The sequence below is a fragment of the Xiphophorus hellerii genome, chromosome 4 (genome assembly GCF_003331165.1).
Source record: "Xiphophorus hellerii strain 12219 chromosome 4, Xiphophorus_hellerii-4.1, whole genome shotgun sequence".
NCBI classification, from domain to species: Eukaryota; Metazoa; Chordata; class Actinopteri; order Cyprinodontiformes; family Poeciliidae; genus Xiphophorus; species Xiphophorus hellerii.
The window spans coordinates 4,625,387-4,638,638 of NC_045675.1; the positions used below are offsets into that span (position 1 = coordinate 4,625,387).

The window sequence follows — 13,252 nt, forward strand, 5'->3', positions numbered from 1 at the left end:
ACATTTGCACACACACATGCACGCACCCGCACAAACGCACACAATAACATGTTGAACATTTTTAAATAGTCCTCATAGTCCTTCATCACCCTTTTTTTCCAATCCATCTTCGGTCTCTACAGCTATGAAATTTTATCTGGTAGAACACAAACACAAACACACACACACACACAAACCACATCTTTAAACTGCTCTATTTCCACATGATTTCCACATTGTAATTAGATCGCTTCATAAAGACGGTCAGCCTTTACTCCCATCCTCCCCACTTCCACACACACAAACACACACATTCCTGCTCTCTGTTTCAAAACAGTTGTACTCTGTCTGGAAATTGGTAAATTGGTATAAATGATAAACACATTAAAGTTCAAAAAAAGTCTGGATGCCACATACTACACTGCTTCGATTCAGCAGAAAAGACACGGCCCTCTGTGCTTCCCTGTGTGTGTTCATTGTGATTGGATATTCTCACGGTCACACAACTTTGCCGATCAGCCTTGAGGAAAATCACTCTCTATCCTCTGAACTGAAGCTGCACCTCCGAAAATTCAATTCTTCGATGTTTTTACAGAACCTTCCTGAAAACCATAAAATTGAACTCTTCACTTTTACGATTGGACTCGGTTAATTCAATCAGTGCGATAGAAGTGGTTTCATCAAATACTCACTTTTCTGTGCTCTGCGATGTTTTTGCATTGAATAGCACAAGCAATTTCTTTCATTCTCAGAACGCAAAAATAATTTTAGCGTCTACCTGATCTTTCAGTTAGCAGAAAATTTAATTTAACTTTAGAAAAAATCACTTGCAAATATACAGAAGCTCAGTTACAATGTTATTCATGAATTCAAAGATTTTAGTAGGAAATTGTATTTTCTTGTTTGTGCTGTCCACAAAAAATAAAATTCCATACCTAAAACATGCTTAGGTGTTTTTGTTTAGATGTATTTATTTGAAATATTTTCATCCCGTGAGCATTATTCTGTTTCATAGAAAATGCATAAAATTGTTATGTTTTCACTTTTGTCTTTGTTGTTTGTTGGCATGTCAAAGTTTTGGTCTCTTAAAGGTTCCATCTCATTTCTTTTCCTATCCCCAGTTCCCCAACTTTGGAGTAAATGTGGAAAAGATTTGGATGAAATGCCTGAAACATAAAGATATACAGAGAAATCAACTGAATAAAACCTCACTGAGAGCCAGTGAGGTTCTTATTTTTTTCTAGGGGATCCTGGCATGATAACAGCCAGGATCCTAAACTAAGCAAATATTTAGTGATAAATATTTGTTTAGTTTTACAAGAATCAAAGCCTAAAATAGCAAAACCACCAGATAAAAAACATGACCGACTATCAAAAACAATTGCAACTAATATATCTCATTCACTTCAAATTAATCCTTAAATGTTGTGTTTACAACAACAACATAACACCTGAAAGCCAATAAGAGAAACATGTTTAATAGTTTTACTGAGTAGATTGAGCATTAAAATGGAAACTACTAATGATTCCAGTCTAAACGAGCTCAAGATTTTGTTCGTGAAAAAAAAAAAAATGTATATATAGATTAGACTCAAAATAGTCATCACTAATTTCTTCAATTATTTTTCAGTGTTTGCAAGACTTACAGAAACTTTTTTTTTTCAGTTTTACAACTGTAACAATGAATATAATAAATTCTGATGGGTACACTGCTGTGATCAAACAGCATTACTGAGAAACAGAATGAATGCCTTCGACAGGAAGGCTGCTGTTACAAGATTGACTGGAGTTGTCCAAGCAAGTGATCGTCCGACCACAGAGCGATAAAGCAGGGAATCGATCTTACAGTACTAATGGATTAGGAAGGTCTAGGTAGATGCTCTGATATCTGTCAGCTGCTTCCATGTGTCTCTTTAAATAAGTAGCGTACTGCAAATCAATACGTGGCAATCGGACTCACTAAACATTCAACTGGCAAGAGATCAATAACACTTAGCATTCCCTCTGCTTAATCCTAACAAGCTTAATATGACAGAAGAAGAGTGATGGAGATTGAATACTGATCCGCAAACCTCTGAAAGAGGTTGAGGAAGTGCCCAACAAAAAAGGGCAGCATCTACCCGTCTGCTCAAAGAGCGGGCAGCGACGAGAACAAAAAAGGCCCTCGCATCAACATTTCCCATCATACACAGAAGAGCAAAAGAAGAGCACCAAAGATCTCCTCCACTTGACAAACTGACATGCTCTGCAAGAAAATACTCCTGTCTGCCTCCGCTGCCAAGACTCCCCTCCAGCCAAAATTTATCTGGTGCCAGAAGTCACTCAAGCATTTGTTTTTGTGTGCGTTTTGTGCATACACAGTCTCCCTTAGAAATCATACCTTCCAAAAAAGTCAGCCATTCAGTGTTTTACTGGTGAAAGATTGGATCAATATCAGGTCAATTTCCGTATTTTTGTTAATGTTTTTTTACACTATGTAAGAAAAACGACTGAGCACATTTTCATATCCACAGCAAATTTAAAAAGTCAGGCAGCTGCCAAGAATAGCCACGTCTAGGCAGTCTCAAGGTAGTTTAATGCCTTGCTCAAAGGACCAGTACATAATGTTCCTAAGAAAACAGCAGGTCGCGTCGTAAATATTTCAAATTTAATTTCAAATTATACCAAATATTTTAAGAGAATTTATCATTAAAAACAGTATTGGGGTTCCTATCATTTCCATTTTATTGTTTTATTGTTTATTCTCATAGTGATCAAAATTTGCCTGGCACTAAACGTTAATCTGAAAAGCTTTGATCATGTTTACTTCCTCACATTTTTTATTTATTTAGACAAAATATTCCACAAGCACTTTAATATGCAGATATTCAGATCATTTGTTGCAAAACAAAAAGAAAAAAAGAACTGGAGTTTTTGAGTTTTTAACAGCTAGACTAAAAACATGAAAACATATAGGGGTAACTGGGTTTAGGGTTGGGGAAAAAAAGCAGAAGCAATACAAGAAAGGAAGCTTCAATTCAGCACCTAGACACCACAACTGTGGCAGCTATTTCCAGATCTGTGGTGTACAACATCCCTACCAGTAAAATTATCTGGAAATATTAGTTTCATATCTTTGTTTCTGAGAAAATTACACTGGGAATGTGCCACCAATTAATCGGCCTGCCAAAAAATAAACAGGACAAACTGATCCATCTATGAAGTATCAGTCCAATACTTTGTCAAAACGTCCTGTACGTTCTGTTCTAAAGATGATCAAAATAAATACAGAATTCATTTTAACAGAATAAAACTAGCCAACACCAATTAATCTGATTTTTGTTGCATTTCAGTCCAATATATAATCACCTCATTCTACTTTGATATTTTATGCCGAGGGTGCTGCAGCAATGGCTGCAAGAGAGAGCCCAGAGCCCAATATTGCAAATACATCATCATTGTAAGATTATTGTGTGCAATATTCACATCATAAAGGACTGTTTGCAGAGCAATAATTGTTGGCCAAGACATTCCAAGTGTTATGAACATGCATTTTATACAGTAATGTAACATTTAGCCAGCTGGACAGAGTCTTGTGGCAGCAGATGTTCATACAGGACATAAATGACACTCCCCAAAATAAAGCTCATAGAGCGAAAAAGCAGACACGAGAAAGAGAGGAAAGAGGAAATTAGGCATACACCAAGACTTAAGTTGAACCCATTTAGAAGAGAATGTTTGACCACAAGCAAAAACTCACTGCATCCGTCCTCATCGCTGTGGTCCCCGCAATCATTGTCTCCGTCACACTGCCACTGGGCCGGAATGCAGGTACACTCCCCAAACGCGCTGACCGCACATGTGAAGTGGTTCCTCCCGCACGAACAGTCAGCACTACCCTGAACACCTGCAAAAGACCAGAAATAAAGGTTATAGTTCATGTGACATAAACTGGAGATCCAAATCATTTGGTTTAGTGATCATTTCCAAACAGTTTTACACTGCTCTATAAACCATAATGCGTGACACAAAGGAGTTGCAGAAAGCATCAGACGTCAAAGATGTCTAAAGTAACAAGACGATAGTAAATCTCAAAACAGATTGTAAAAATTGATTTTTACCCTTTTCTCCTCATACGACGTGTTTATATCTGAAGCAGTAAACAATTTGATAACTCTGCAGAGGTTCATAACATCCTGCTTTATGACATCTGCATTTAGAAATTTCTGAAGAAAATCACAGGTGCTTTTATGAATTGATGCTTTTCAGCAAAAAACACTTCTCTTGCAGATATTTCTCCAAAAGTGCAAGACCTTATCTGGTAAATGGACAGATGAACAACAATTCCTTGCTTTAATCAAAGAAATAACTAAATCAAATATAGAAATTAAAATATGTTTTTTCTGATCTAGTATAAAATTAGATTTATGTTGGTAAAGAAGTGTCTTTAGAGTGTGCTGCTTTTCAGGGAGCTGCACCATAAGCATTAAATGTTAACACTTGAATCTGAATCCAGTCACAGAAAAAGTCTTCAACGTACATTAAGTATAACAGCAAAGAGTTTGGCTTTATTTGAATTAGGGATGTAACAAGCCATTGTAACCAGAGATCTTGCAATATACATATATACAGTATATATACAGTATATATGTATATATATATATATATATATATATATATATATATATATATATATATATATATATATATATATATATATAACACAATATTTGTCAGTCTGTCCCGCAACAGACTATCCAACTGTGATTGAATCCTAACTATCTAATCACAGTCAGGATGTGACATCATCATAAAAATAGATGGAAGCTCTGTCAATACAAGCTCTGACCAAGCAAGTGAATGCTTCACATTTGACAGTCTGTTGAAACTCTTATTTTGAAGATAAGGATGTTCTTGAGTTGCCTTTGTCGATACCGACAGTTGAGGTACAAACTTTACACTAAGGCATAAGGAAGCTTCCTCTAATCTGCTACGCAACACTGCGGAAAAGAATAACTGACGCCATATGAATTAACTGTCAGCACTGTGACATAAACAATGTGACAATACATGTGGATGCTACAGATGCTTTTCCAGATGATGTGCCTTCTGAGACAAGATGAAAAGCAGCACTTGGTGATTTACAGACTTTGTTTCATCTTAAGCTTAATCACTGCAAAACAAAAGAAGAAATGTAGGACAGCACGGATGGCTTACATAAGTGACAATCATTAATGAGCTTTGAGTGTTCAAATTTATAAACTAAATCAGACTACAAATCACTGACAAGACCAATATAAGTTATCAATGAGTAAAACAAAGCATAAAACCTAAAGGTTCCTCCTAGTGTGCAACATCAGGAGGATTTTGTTTTTAGGTAATCTAGTTTTAGATATATTTCAATTTTTAATGCTTTAGATTTTATGTTTAGTTTGTCAATTGGACTGTATTTGTCAAAAGCAAACAGTTAAAAATCCAAAGAAATCTGTCAAATTCAGTGGATGCTCCATTTCCATGTGCAGCAAATCTACAAAAAAACAGCAATTGTGTAATAAGCAATAAACATTTTATGGTATACCAGTTTTGCATGTGAAGAAATTGAACAGCTTCCCCCGAAATGATAAAAAAGCCAAATGCACACCAATGGTTTTCCAACACTTAGCCACAACAAAAATAAATAAATAAATAAAAACACCACATGATCACACACATCACAGCAATGTTAGACCATGAGATGGAACAAATAAAAGTTTCCCTATTTTGCTCTAACTTTGAAGTCTATTAATGACCATCTGTGTGTGTTTGAGTGTCAGTTTAGCTGAAACTGGCCGGCCACAACCCAAAGTTCTTGAGGCATGTGTGTGCGTGTGTGGGGGCGCGTGGGGGTGTGTGTGCGTGTGTGGTTCCTGGCCTCTTCACAAAGGCATCAGTCAACCCAGGAGGGCCTGGCAGGGAGAGCTCAGTAAGCTTCAGATCCCTCCCACAGCACTAAATTAATGGCCTCTTTCTATTCATTTCGCTCTCTCCGTCTCTTTCTCCTCTTTCCACCATCCTTTCTTCACATTTGCCCCCCATCCCCTAAGTTGCCTTCCTTCTTTTCTCCACTCCCCCCTCTTCCCGTCCCCTTGTTTCCAGAGCTCCCCACTAATGGGAGTGAAACGGGGATGGCGTCATCCGAGTCTTCCTGTCTTTAAACTTGTCTTTCTAATTTTCTAGCACAGTCTGTAATTCCTCAAGTCTCCGACCCTTGGGCCGTGGCGTTTACCTCGTGAGAGACAACAGAGGACAAAGAGACAGTATTAAAGTCTCCAACAAGTTTTTGGCATTTGTCAGCACAGCCTGTTTAGCTTAGACCGTACGGCAGTAAGCTCTGCTCAATTTGTAACGTTGAGCTAATGTGCGTTTCAGTCAGATGCGTGTGGGTTTCATAGCGCTAAATTAGAGTCTGTGAGATGGAGCAGAAGTCTTCTCAACATGAAGCCACATCACAGGACTTGCATTTGTCAGACATGCTTTAAAAAGCATAGGTCACTAGGTCTGACCAGAGCCAAAGAAACCTACGGAGACCAGCAGGAAGCCACCAACCACACCATGCAAAAAACTTACATTAATTATTCTAAAGCAGTATACATGAAACCATGTTCCCGCAATCTGCACAGGCAGATGGAGTCATTGTGGTGATATTGCAGGATGCCACCTGCCAGAGGGAAAACTCTAAACATTTTCAACAGAGAAAATTGAAGGATGAAGCACTGTTTTTCCCCACAGCTATAGTGGAAGTTAGTGTTAATGATTCTTAAAAGTAAAAAAAACAAAACAAAAAAACAACAAAACTAATGGATAAGTCACAAGCACAAAAGAAAATCAGAGGTGATTCAATCCAATTTTTTTAGGCTCTGATCACAATGTCAGAATTTAAAGGACAGACAATACCAGAACTTCTAAATCAAATCATTTGTTAATCAAATGTTCAATGACATCTGCATAAAACCAGGCTGTGGAAGAACTACAGTGCTTCAGAAACACATAAATACAATTTCAAAGTCGGCCTTCTATCACCTGACCAACATTTCCAGGTTTAAAGGACTAATGTCTCAACAAGGTCTTGAGGAACTCATCCATGCGTTTATCTTTAGTCAAATTGATTACTGCAACAATGTCTGCCGAAAAGGTCAATCAGACAGCTGCAGCTGATCCAGAACATTCTGCTCACATTCTCACTGTTTTGTGAAAAATAAAAAAAATTCAAGTTGCAAAAGAAAAGACAAGTGGCAAAATGATGGAGACTGTGACACCACGGTTCGGTCTTGACACTTTATTAGAAATAATTACAAGTGATACAAATAGAAGTCAAAAAATTCTAAAAGGACCGGAATATTATCTGCCACGACCCATAATGGGAGAAGAAAATTAAAACAGCAAGCAAACACAGACATTAGTTTAGGAAAGTATAAATGTATGCCCAAACCAGACAGACATACCTTTATCTTTATTAATGATAAAAAAAACAACAACAACTACTGAAAAAGCAAAGGGAGATCATCAGCACACAATAGATTGCTACGCAAGGCTGCAGACACACAGACTATGCAGCAGCCAGGCCCGGCAGGCCAGCGCCTTTGGAGAGCGCCAGCGTGACAAGTCTCTGATGCATCGCAAAGATAACAGATCACAAGCGAGGCTTTTTTCGTAGACACAGTAGGTCACTTTGTGCTGTAAATACAGGTCTAGCAACAAACTATCGAAATATCAAAAGACTGTTCACATGAAGCATGAACAGAAGAACTGCCTCAGCTGTTCACTGATGCGATGTTTGGATATTTTTAACAAAAGAAGGTGAGCTGGGAGAACTGAAAGTAAGGATCAGAGATAAAAGGCCAACATCAACATTTTATCTTTTTGAAGTTGTGTTTTTTTTCTTGTCAGGTTTCAAAACGGAGCTTAGAAAAACAATTCCTCTTATGAATTTATTTTGTTTTTTACCTTTTTGTTCTACTTACATGGTCCACATCATTGAACAAGTTTCAATATCAGACAGTCTGAGTCGATACAAATGCATCTTTCAAGTTACGTCATTATAAAGGGTAACAGACTAAATAAACCAACCTGGCACAATAAAAAACTTGCTCCCTAAATCTAATTCTGTAAGTGGTTGTGCAAAGCTTGGCAGCACTAACTGCCATCAAGCAATTGTGACAATTACCAACAAATATTTTTGCCTTTTTGTGAAGGTATGCTGTTCCACCTTGCAGAATTTCTGAAGTCAGCCATTTTGGAGGGATATGGAGCACAAATGGTCTGATTAAGGGCAAGTCATAGAATCTCAATCAGGTTAGGTTCAGATTTATCCTGGTCTTCTCCAAACCTGCACATTGTTTTTGAGGGTTGCTTGAGCAATTAAGAGGTGGACTTGCTGGTGTTCTATGGACATTAATAATCCTCATAAAGTAATAACCAGATAGTGTTCTTCAGGATGTTATGGCAGAAATTCACGATTTCTTAATTATAATGAATGAATTTGTTCTTCATTCTTTTCTGATTTTCTTTAACTGGGATTTGCTTTGTTGTACTTCATTATTTTCATTGTTTTATCATGTTAGCATGTCAGACAGGTTCTATTTAAGGGAGTTCTTGGTTCTACACATCTGACTATAATCAAGCAATGCTGTGGCTGAAAATTTTACCAAAAGTTACATGAATCATGGCAATTGATGATTTACGCAATAAGTGTGGCAAATAAGTTTCCATTAGTGCCAAATTGGTTTGAATGGCTAGTTTCCTTTTATCAAAAAATAAATAAATAAATAAAAATCTTTGAAAAAATGCTTTCTGTATTGACTGGTTACTTTTGTTCATACTAAAAAATTATTTGATTTCAGGAATTAAATAGATTTTGTTTTATTTGAATCACCAAAGAGTTTTCTTTTTTTTTTACTAGTGAGTAACATTATGCCACCTGAATGCCAAGCAAATTTAGAAAAATGCTGACTGAGAACATTTGGTGTCAAAAAGAAATAACCACCAAGGAGGTGAGCTGACAGCAACCCCAGTGATATATTACACTAATTTCTCTAAATCCCTCCTCTGAAGAGCCCAACAGCTGGACAGAAAGGCCCAATGCTCACTTCCAGTAATTTGCTAATGCTCACTGAAACACATAAGAGTGAGCTTGTATGTTTGAGACATGGTGTGTCTTCATCTGCTGTGGGCAGAGTCACGCTTCAAGTTCAAGACAGCATCCAGAGGTGAAAAAGAAAGCACAGACCACCAATGATCACTCACTTCTCCTTCTCAACACCCTAAACTGTCCGACCAGGCCTGGTGTGAAACAAGACAGGTGGTCTCCCAAAGGTTAATGCAAAAGATGAACCCACAAACCCAAACTGACATCACATTTAAACCTGACCCACCAACAGGAAGAGCCAGAGTTCTTCGACTGAGACCAGCCTGGAGCTGCCACGACGTAGGAGAGCTAACCAAATGCTATTCAAGGTCTGTTCCAGCATTTCTTTATTTGCTCTGGCTAAATGGTTAAATAGTAAGTGTTAAGAGTTGAGGAGGAAGCAAGGAGGCCAAAAAACACAATGGTAACCCAGCCCAGAGAGCGGGTGGCCACACGCTTTAAATGATGTCAAAAGGCTGCCAGTTAATTAGGCATGGACCTCCCGTGAGACTACCTGGAGGGTCGGCGCTGCGTCTCCCTGACAGCGCGTCAGAAGACTGCTGTAAAAAGGTGATAAGAGGGAAATTTCAGCATCGAGAACAATGAGAAGGCAATGACAGGAGCACGGAAGGAATGAGTCAACCCTTTTGTCTGACCTCCATCCTCTGCTGGTATTGAGTTGTAAAGGCGTAGCTTCAGAGAGAGACAGCTGCATCTCAGCATGTCAGCAACTGCTTGGCCCGCACTGTCCCCAACCTGCTGCATTCAGCCTCACAGCACAGCGTTGTGCAGCACTGCACACTGAGAATGGACACAACTGGCGTCCCGCGTCTCTGTCGGCCAACAGTGTTCAACATTTGTCACTTATCGCAGCGTGAGTGTGCTGGCAAAATGCGACGGATGGCTGAGCACGTTTACAGGAAGGCTGCTCACCTGCAGTAACCGTCACTCACAAACCATAATGAGCCAGTGAAATTCTGTGTTTCAGATTTCTGAGCCAGATACCATACCGATACCAATGACAGAATTCAAACAAGATTTTCATAGTCATTTTTTTTATAGATTTTGCAAGACATCACTAGCACCTCAAAGAAAAAGTATTTCTTTTGTAGGTTTCATAATAATCAAGCAACGGAAATCACGGCAAAGCTAAAGAGATGAAACAGCACTGTGAATGACCTGATACAAACCATATGCCTCTTACAGGTGTTGAAGTTTGCTCAGTGTTATGTAGAATGTTTACTTTGGGAGAAACATGTAATTTAGAATTGTACAACTGGTTGTCTAAAATTATATTTGACAAAAAAAAAAGATGTTCTCAGACAGTGGTAATGTGGAATAAATGAATGTGTAGATGAGGAATTGATTGTTTTGAGCTCTACTTCTTCCACCAAAGGCAAATAAACTTGATGTTTATTCATCTGTTCAGATCTGCTTTGCTCTGAGAGGCTTTCCAGAACCCAATTTTGTTTTTTTGGAAACAGTTGTTCAAAGTATGCACAACCTAGGTATTTGTATCAACTAAGATATTAAAAAGTGTATGCTCCAAGATCAGTTAAAGGATTCCATCATATCATTCTCCTGCTGCCATAGAGCACCACAGTGATGCCCCTCCCCCACCTGCTGCTGCATACTGCTGGTTAGTTGGCTGACATAATCCTACAACACTTTTCCCAAGCTAACAAAGTCAAATTTCACAGTTTAGAAATATTAGTTGTGCGTTCACACAAACATGGATGGTCATGCTGTGAAAAATGAAGATACTCCTTTTTCTTTTCTGTTTTAAATTAAAACAAATTAAATCAAGTTACACATTTTTGGCTTAAACTTGCTGTGAAACTCAAAATTAACAGTGTGATCATCTAAGTTTGGCCCAAGCCAAGTCAGGAGTATAAAACAGCTCTTAAGCATTTATTCATCTATACAAATGAGTAAAAGTACTTGGACATGTTTTACAAGAACATAGCAGTAGTTCTTAAAGTATTTGTAACCATTAGGTTTTAAATAAATGTGGCAGAATAGAGAATTGCTTTTAGTTTTTTAGATATTATGTAGACCCAAGGTATTGCTCATTACAGCACCTGCAAGCTGATTCCGACACCCACATTTTCCAGTAACTAAATTCCTTGTGGTTGCGATGTCTGCAGGTTGGGGTGAGCTAACACACTTTGTTGTTAGCTCAGCCTAACAACAAAGTGTGTTAGCTCAGCCTAACACACTTAGGAGCTAAACAGCTCATCCTTCCTCTCAGTCCCCCTCAGTACCAGCTCATCTCCACCTATTAATTTAGCCAGTGAAGGTTAAGCCACCCTGATGTGATGAGCCAGAAACCACAGTGACACATGTTGAGGTCCACTGAAGGAAAGATAAAAAATAGAAGACACAACTTTAAATAGAAAAAAATAACTTAAAACTTTAAAGAGGACATAAACAAAGAACCAGTCAAACGAGTTTAGAGCTGATACCAAATCATCAAAGGACTGTAAAAAAAATTCCACTTCTGCCTTGCCATGACAACCTCCTTCCTCCTGGTGTGCTCAGTTGTGTACACACACACGCACACACCCGCAAACACACAAGCGTCAGATATTTGAAGGAGTCGATCCAGCAGCAGGGTTCTTTTCACGCCTGCTCATCTCAGACTTTCATTAAAACTTCAGCCTTATCACACTGCAGGACTCAATCACTTCCTTACAACATAACTCAGCAAGAGAACATGACGGGGTGCGTGGGTGTGTGTGTGTGTGCGTGTGTGTTGCTGGCTTGCCTTTTAAGGCCAGAGCATGGCAACACTTCTTTAACCACAATGAAAACCGATTCACATTGCTTGATTAACTCAAGTAATGACAAACGCCTTTAAACAGATCAGTGCCTATTAACCCAAGTACAAGTCAGAGGCCTGAGAGCAGATGCTTTTTTATTCCCTTGAAATAAACCAGAAGAACATAATTACGCACATGGCGATGTATCATTATCTTGCTGCTGAGGGTTATAAATTAAAGACCAATAAACAGGAGTTGTATACAAGTTAACATTCATACACACACGCACCAACACACTTTGTTGTCCACGGCCAGAGCCGCCGTCCCTCTGAAGTCACTTCAAAGATAGCACTTAGTTGGCCCGAGTTGACTGAATGGCTGCTGGACAAGCATGTGGATCGGCAACCAGAACAGAAATACACAAGAGGGAGAAAAAAATTACAACTCTCAAACTTGCAGCTTTCAGAAATGTTTATACAAGTGGGGGGTGAAGGCAGGAGAGGTGCAAACATGCACTACTAAAACGTTTTATTTTCCTCTGCTGTCAGCCTTTTGTGATGGCTCTGGCAGCTGCCCACTGTACTTTTGTGGCTCTGGGACTTCCATGTGTGTCTCTATGTAATATGCCCAACTTGAATGACACTAAATACTATGCATTTATAATCTAAAGGGCAAAAATGTACAAAATAGATACATCATAACTGCTTCCATTCGTGCTCCCAGTGCAAGGCTGGGAGTTGATCAAAGGAAAGGCTGGCTGGCCAGTTGTGATGCAGATAATGACGGTTCAACACAGGCAAGAAAGATGAAGAGTCATAAGCCAGAGAGGGAGAGTGGTAGTGGTGGTTCTATGGAGAGTGGATGAGAAAGGAAATGTTAAGAAAGGAATCAGAGTTGTGTTGGGTGGGCAAAGAGACCCTTTATATGAACCACTATGATAAAGAGGCTGCTTCTAGGGGGGGAAATGTCAGGGTATTGGAACACTAACAGACAATAGCTAAGCATTGAAATTTTAACACAGAACTCTTTACATGTCCTCCAAATTTACGCATCTTTACTGATGAAGTGTCACTGCAGATCTGTGAGGAACCTGAGACATTTGGAGCATAAATCCATGTATTGGTTTTGGTACGTATGGGTTTGTTTATGTGTGTGGGTGGGTGTCTGTGTGCAAGAGGGTGCATGCATGCATCAAACTCAACAATGTAAACACAGCAGAGCTCTGAGCTCTGCCTCTGGCTGTGAACATTAGACTTGCTGCACAATGTGCTGAGTGAGCACTTGGTGTCCGAGCTCTTTCTAATCCACAGATTGACTCTTTGGCCAATCGACTCCCCAACACACATACACAAGCAAAGACATGCGCATA

The 13,252-nt window shown here is 38.9% G+C and overlaps 1 protein-coding gene across 3 annotated transcripts in view; it reads right to left on the reverse strand.

Moving 5' to 3' along the window:
* Window positions 1-13,252, reverse strand: part of lrp4 (low density lipoprotein receptor-related protein 4) — a 117,146-nt gene that overhangs the window by 65,062 nt on the left and 38,832 nt on the right. For all 3 annotated transcript variants that reach the window (XM_032560561.1, XM_032560560.1, XM_032560563.1), the window contains exon 2: window positions 3,719-3,865. In XM_032560561.1, the coding sequence (XP_032416452.1) occupies window positions 3,719-3,865 (147 nt within the window). The remainder of the gene's footprint in view (window positions 1-3,718; window positions 3,866-13,252) is intronic.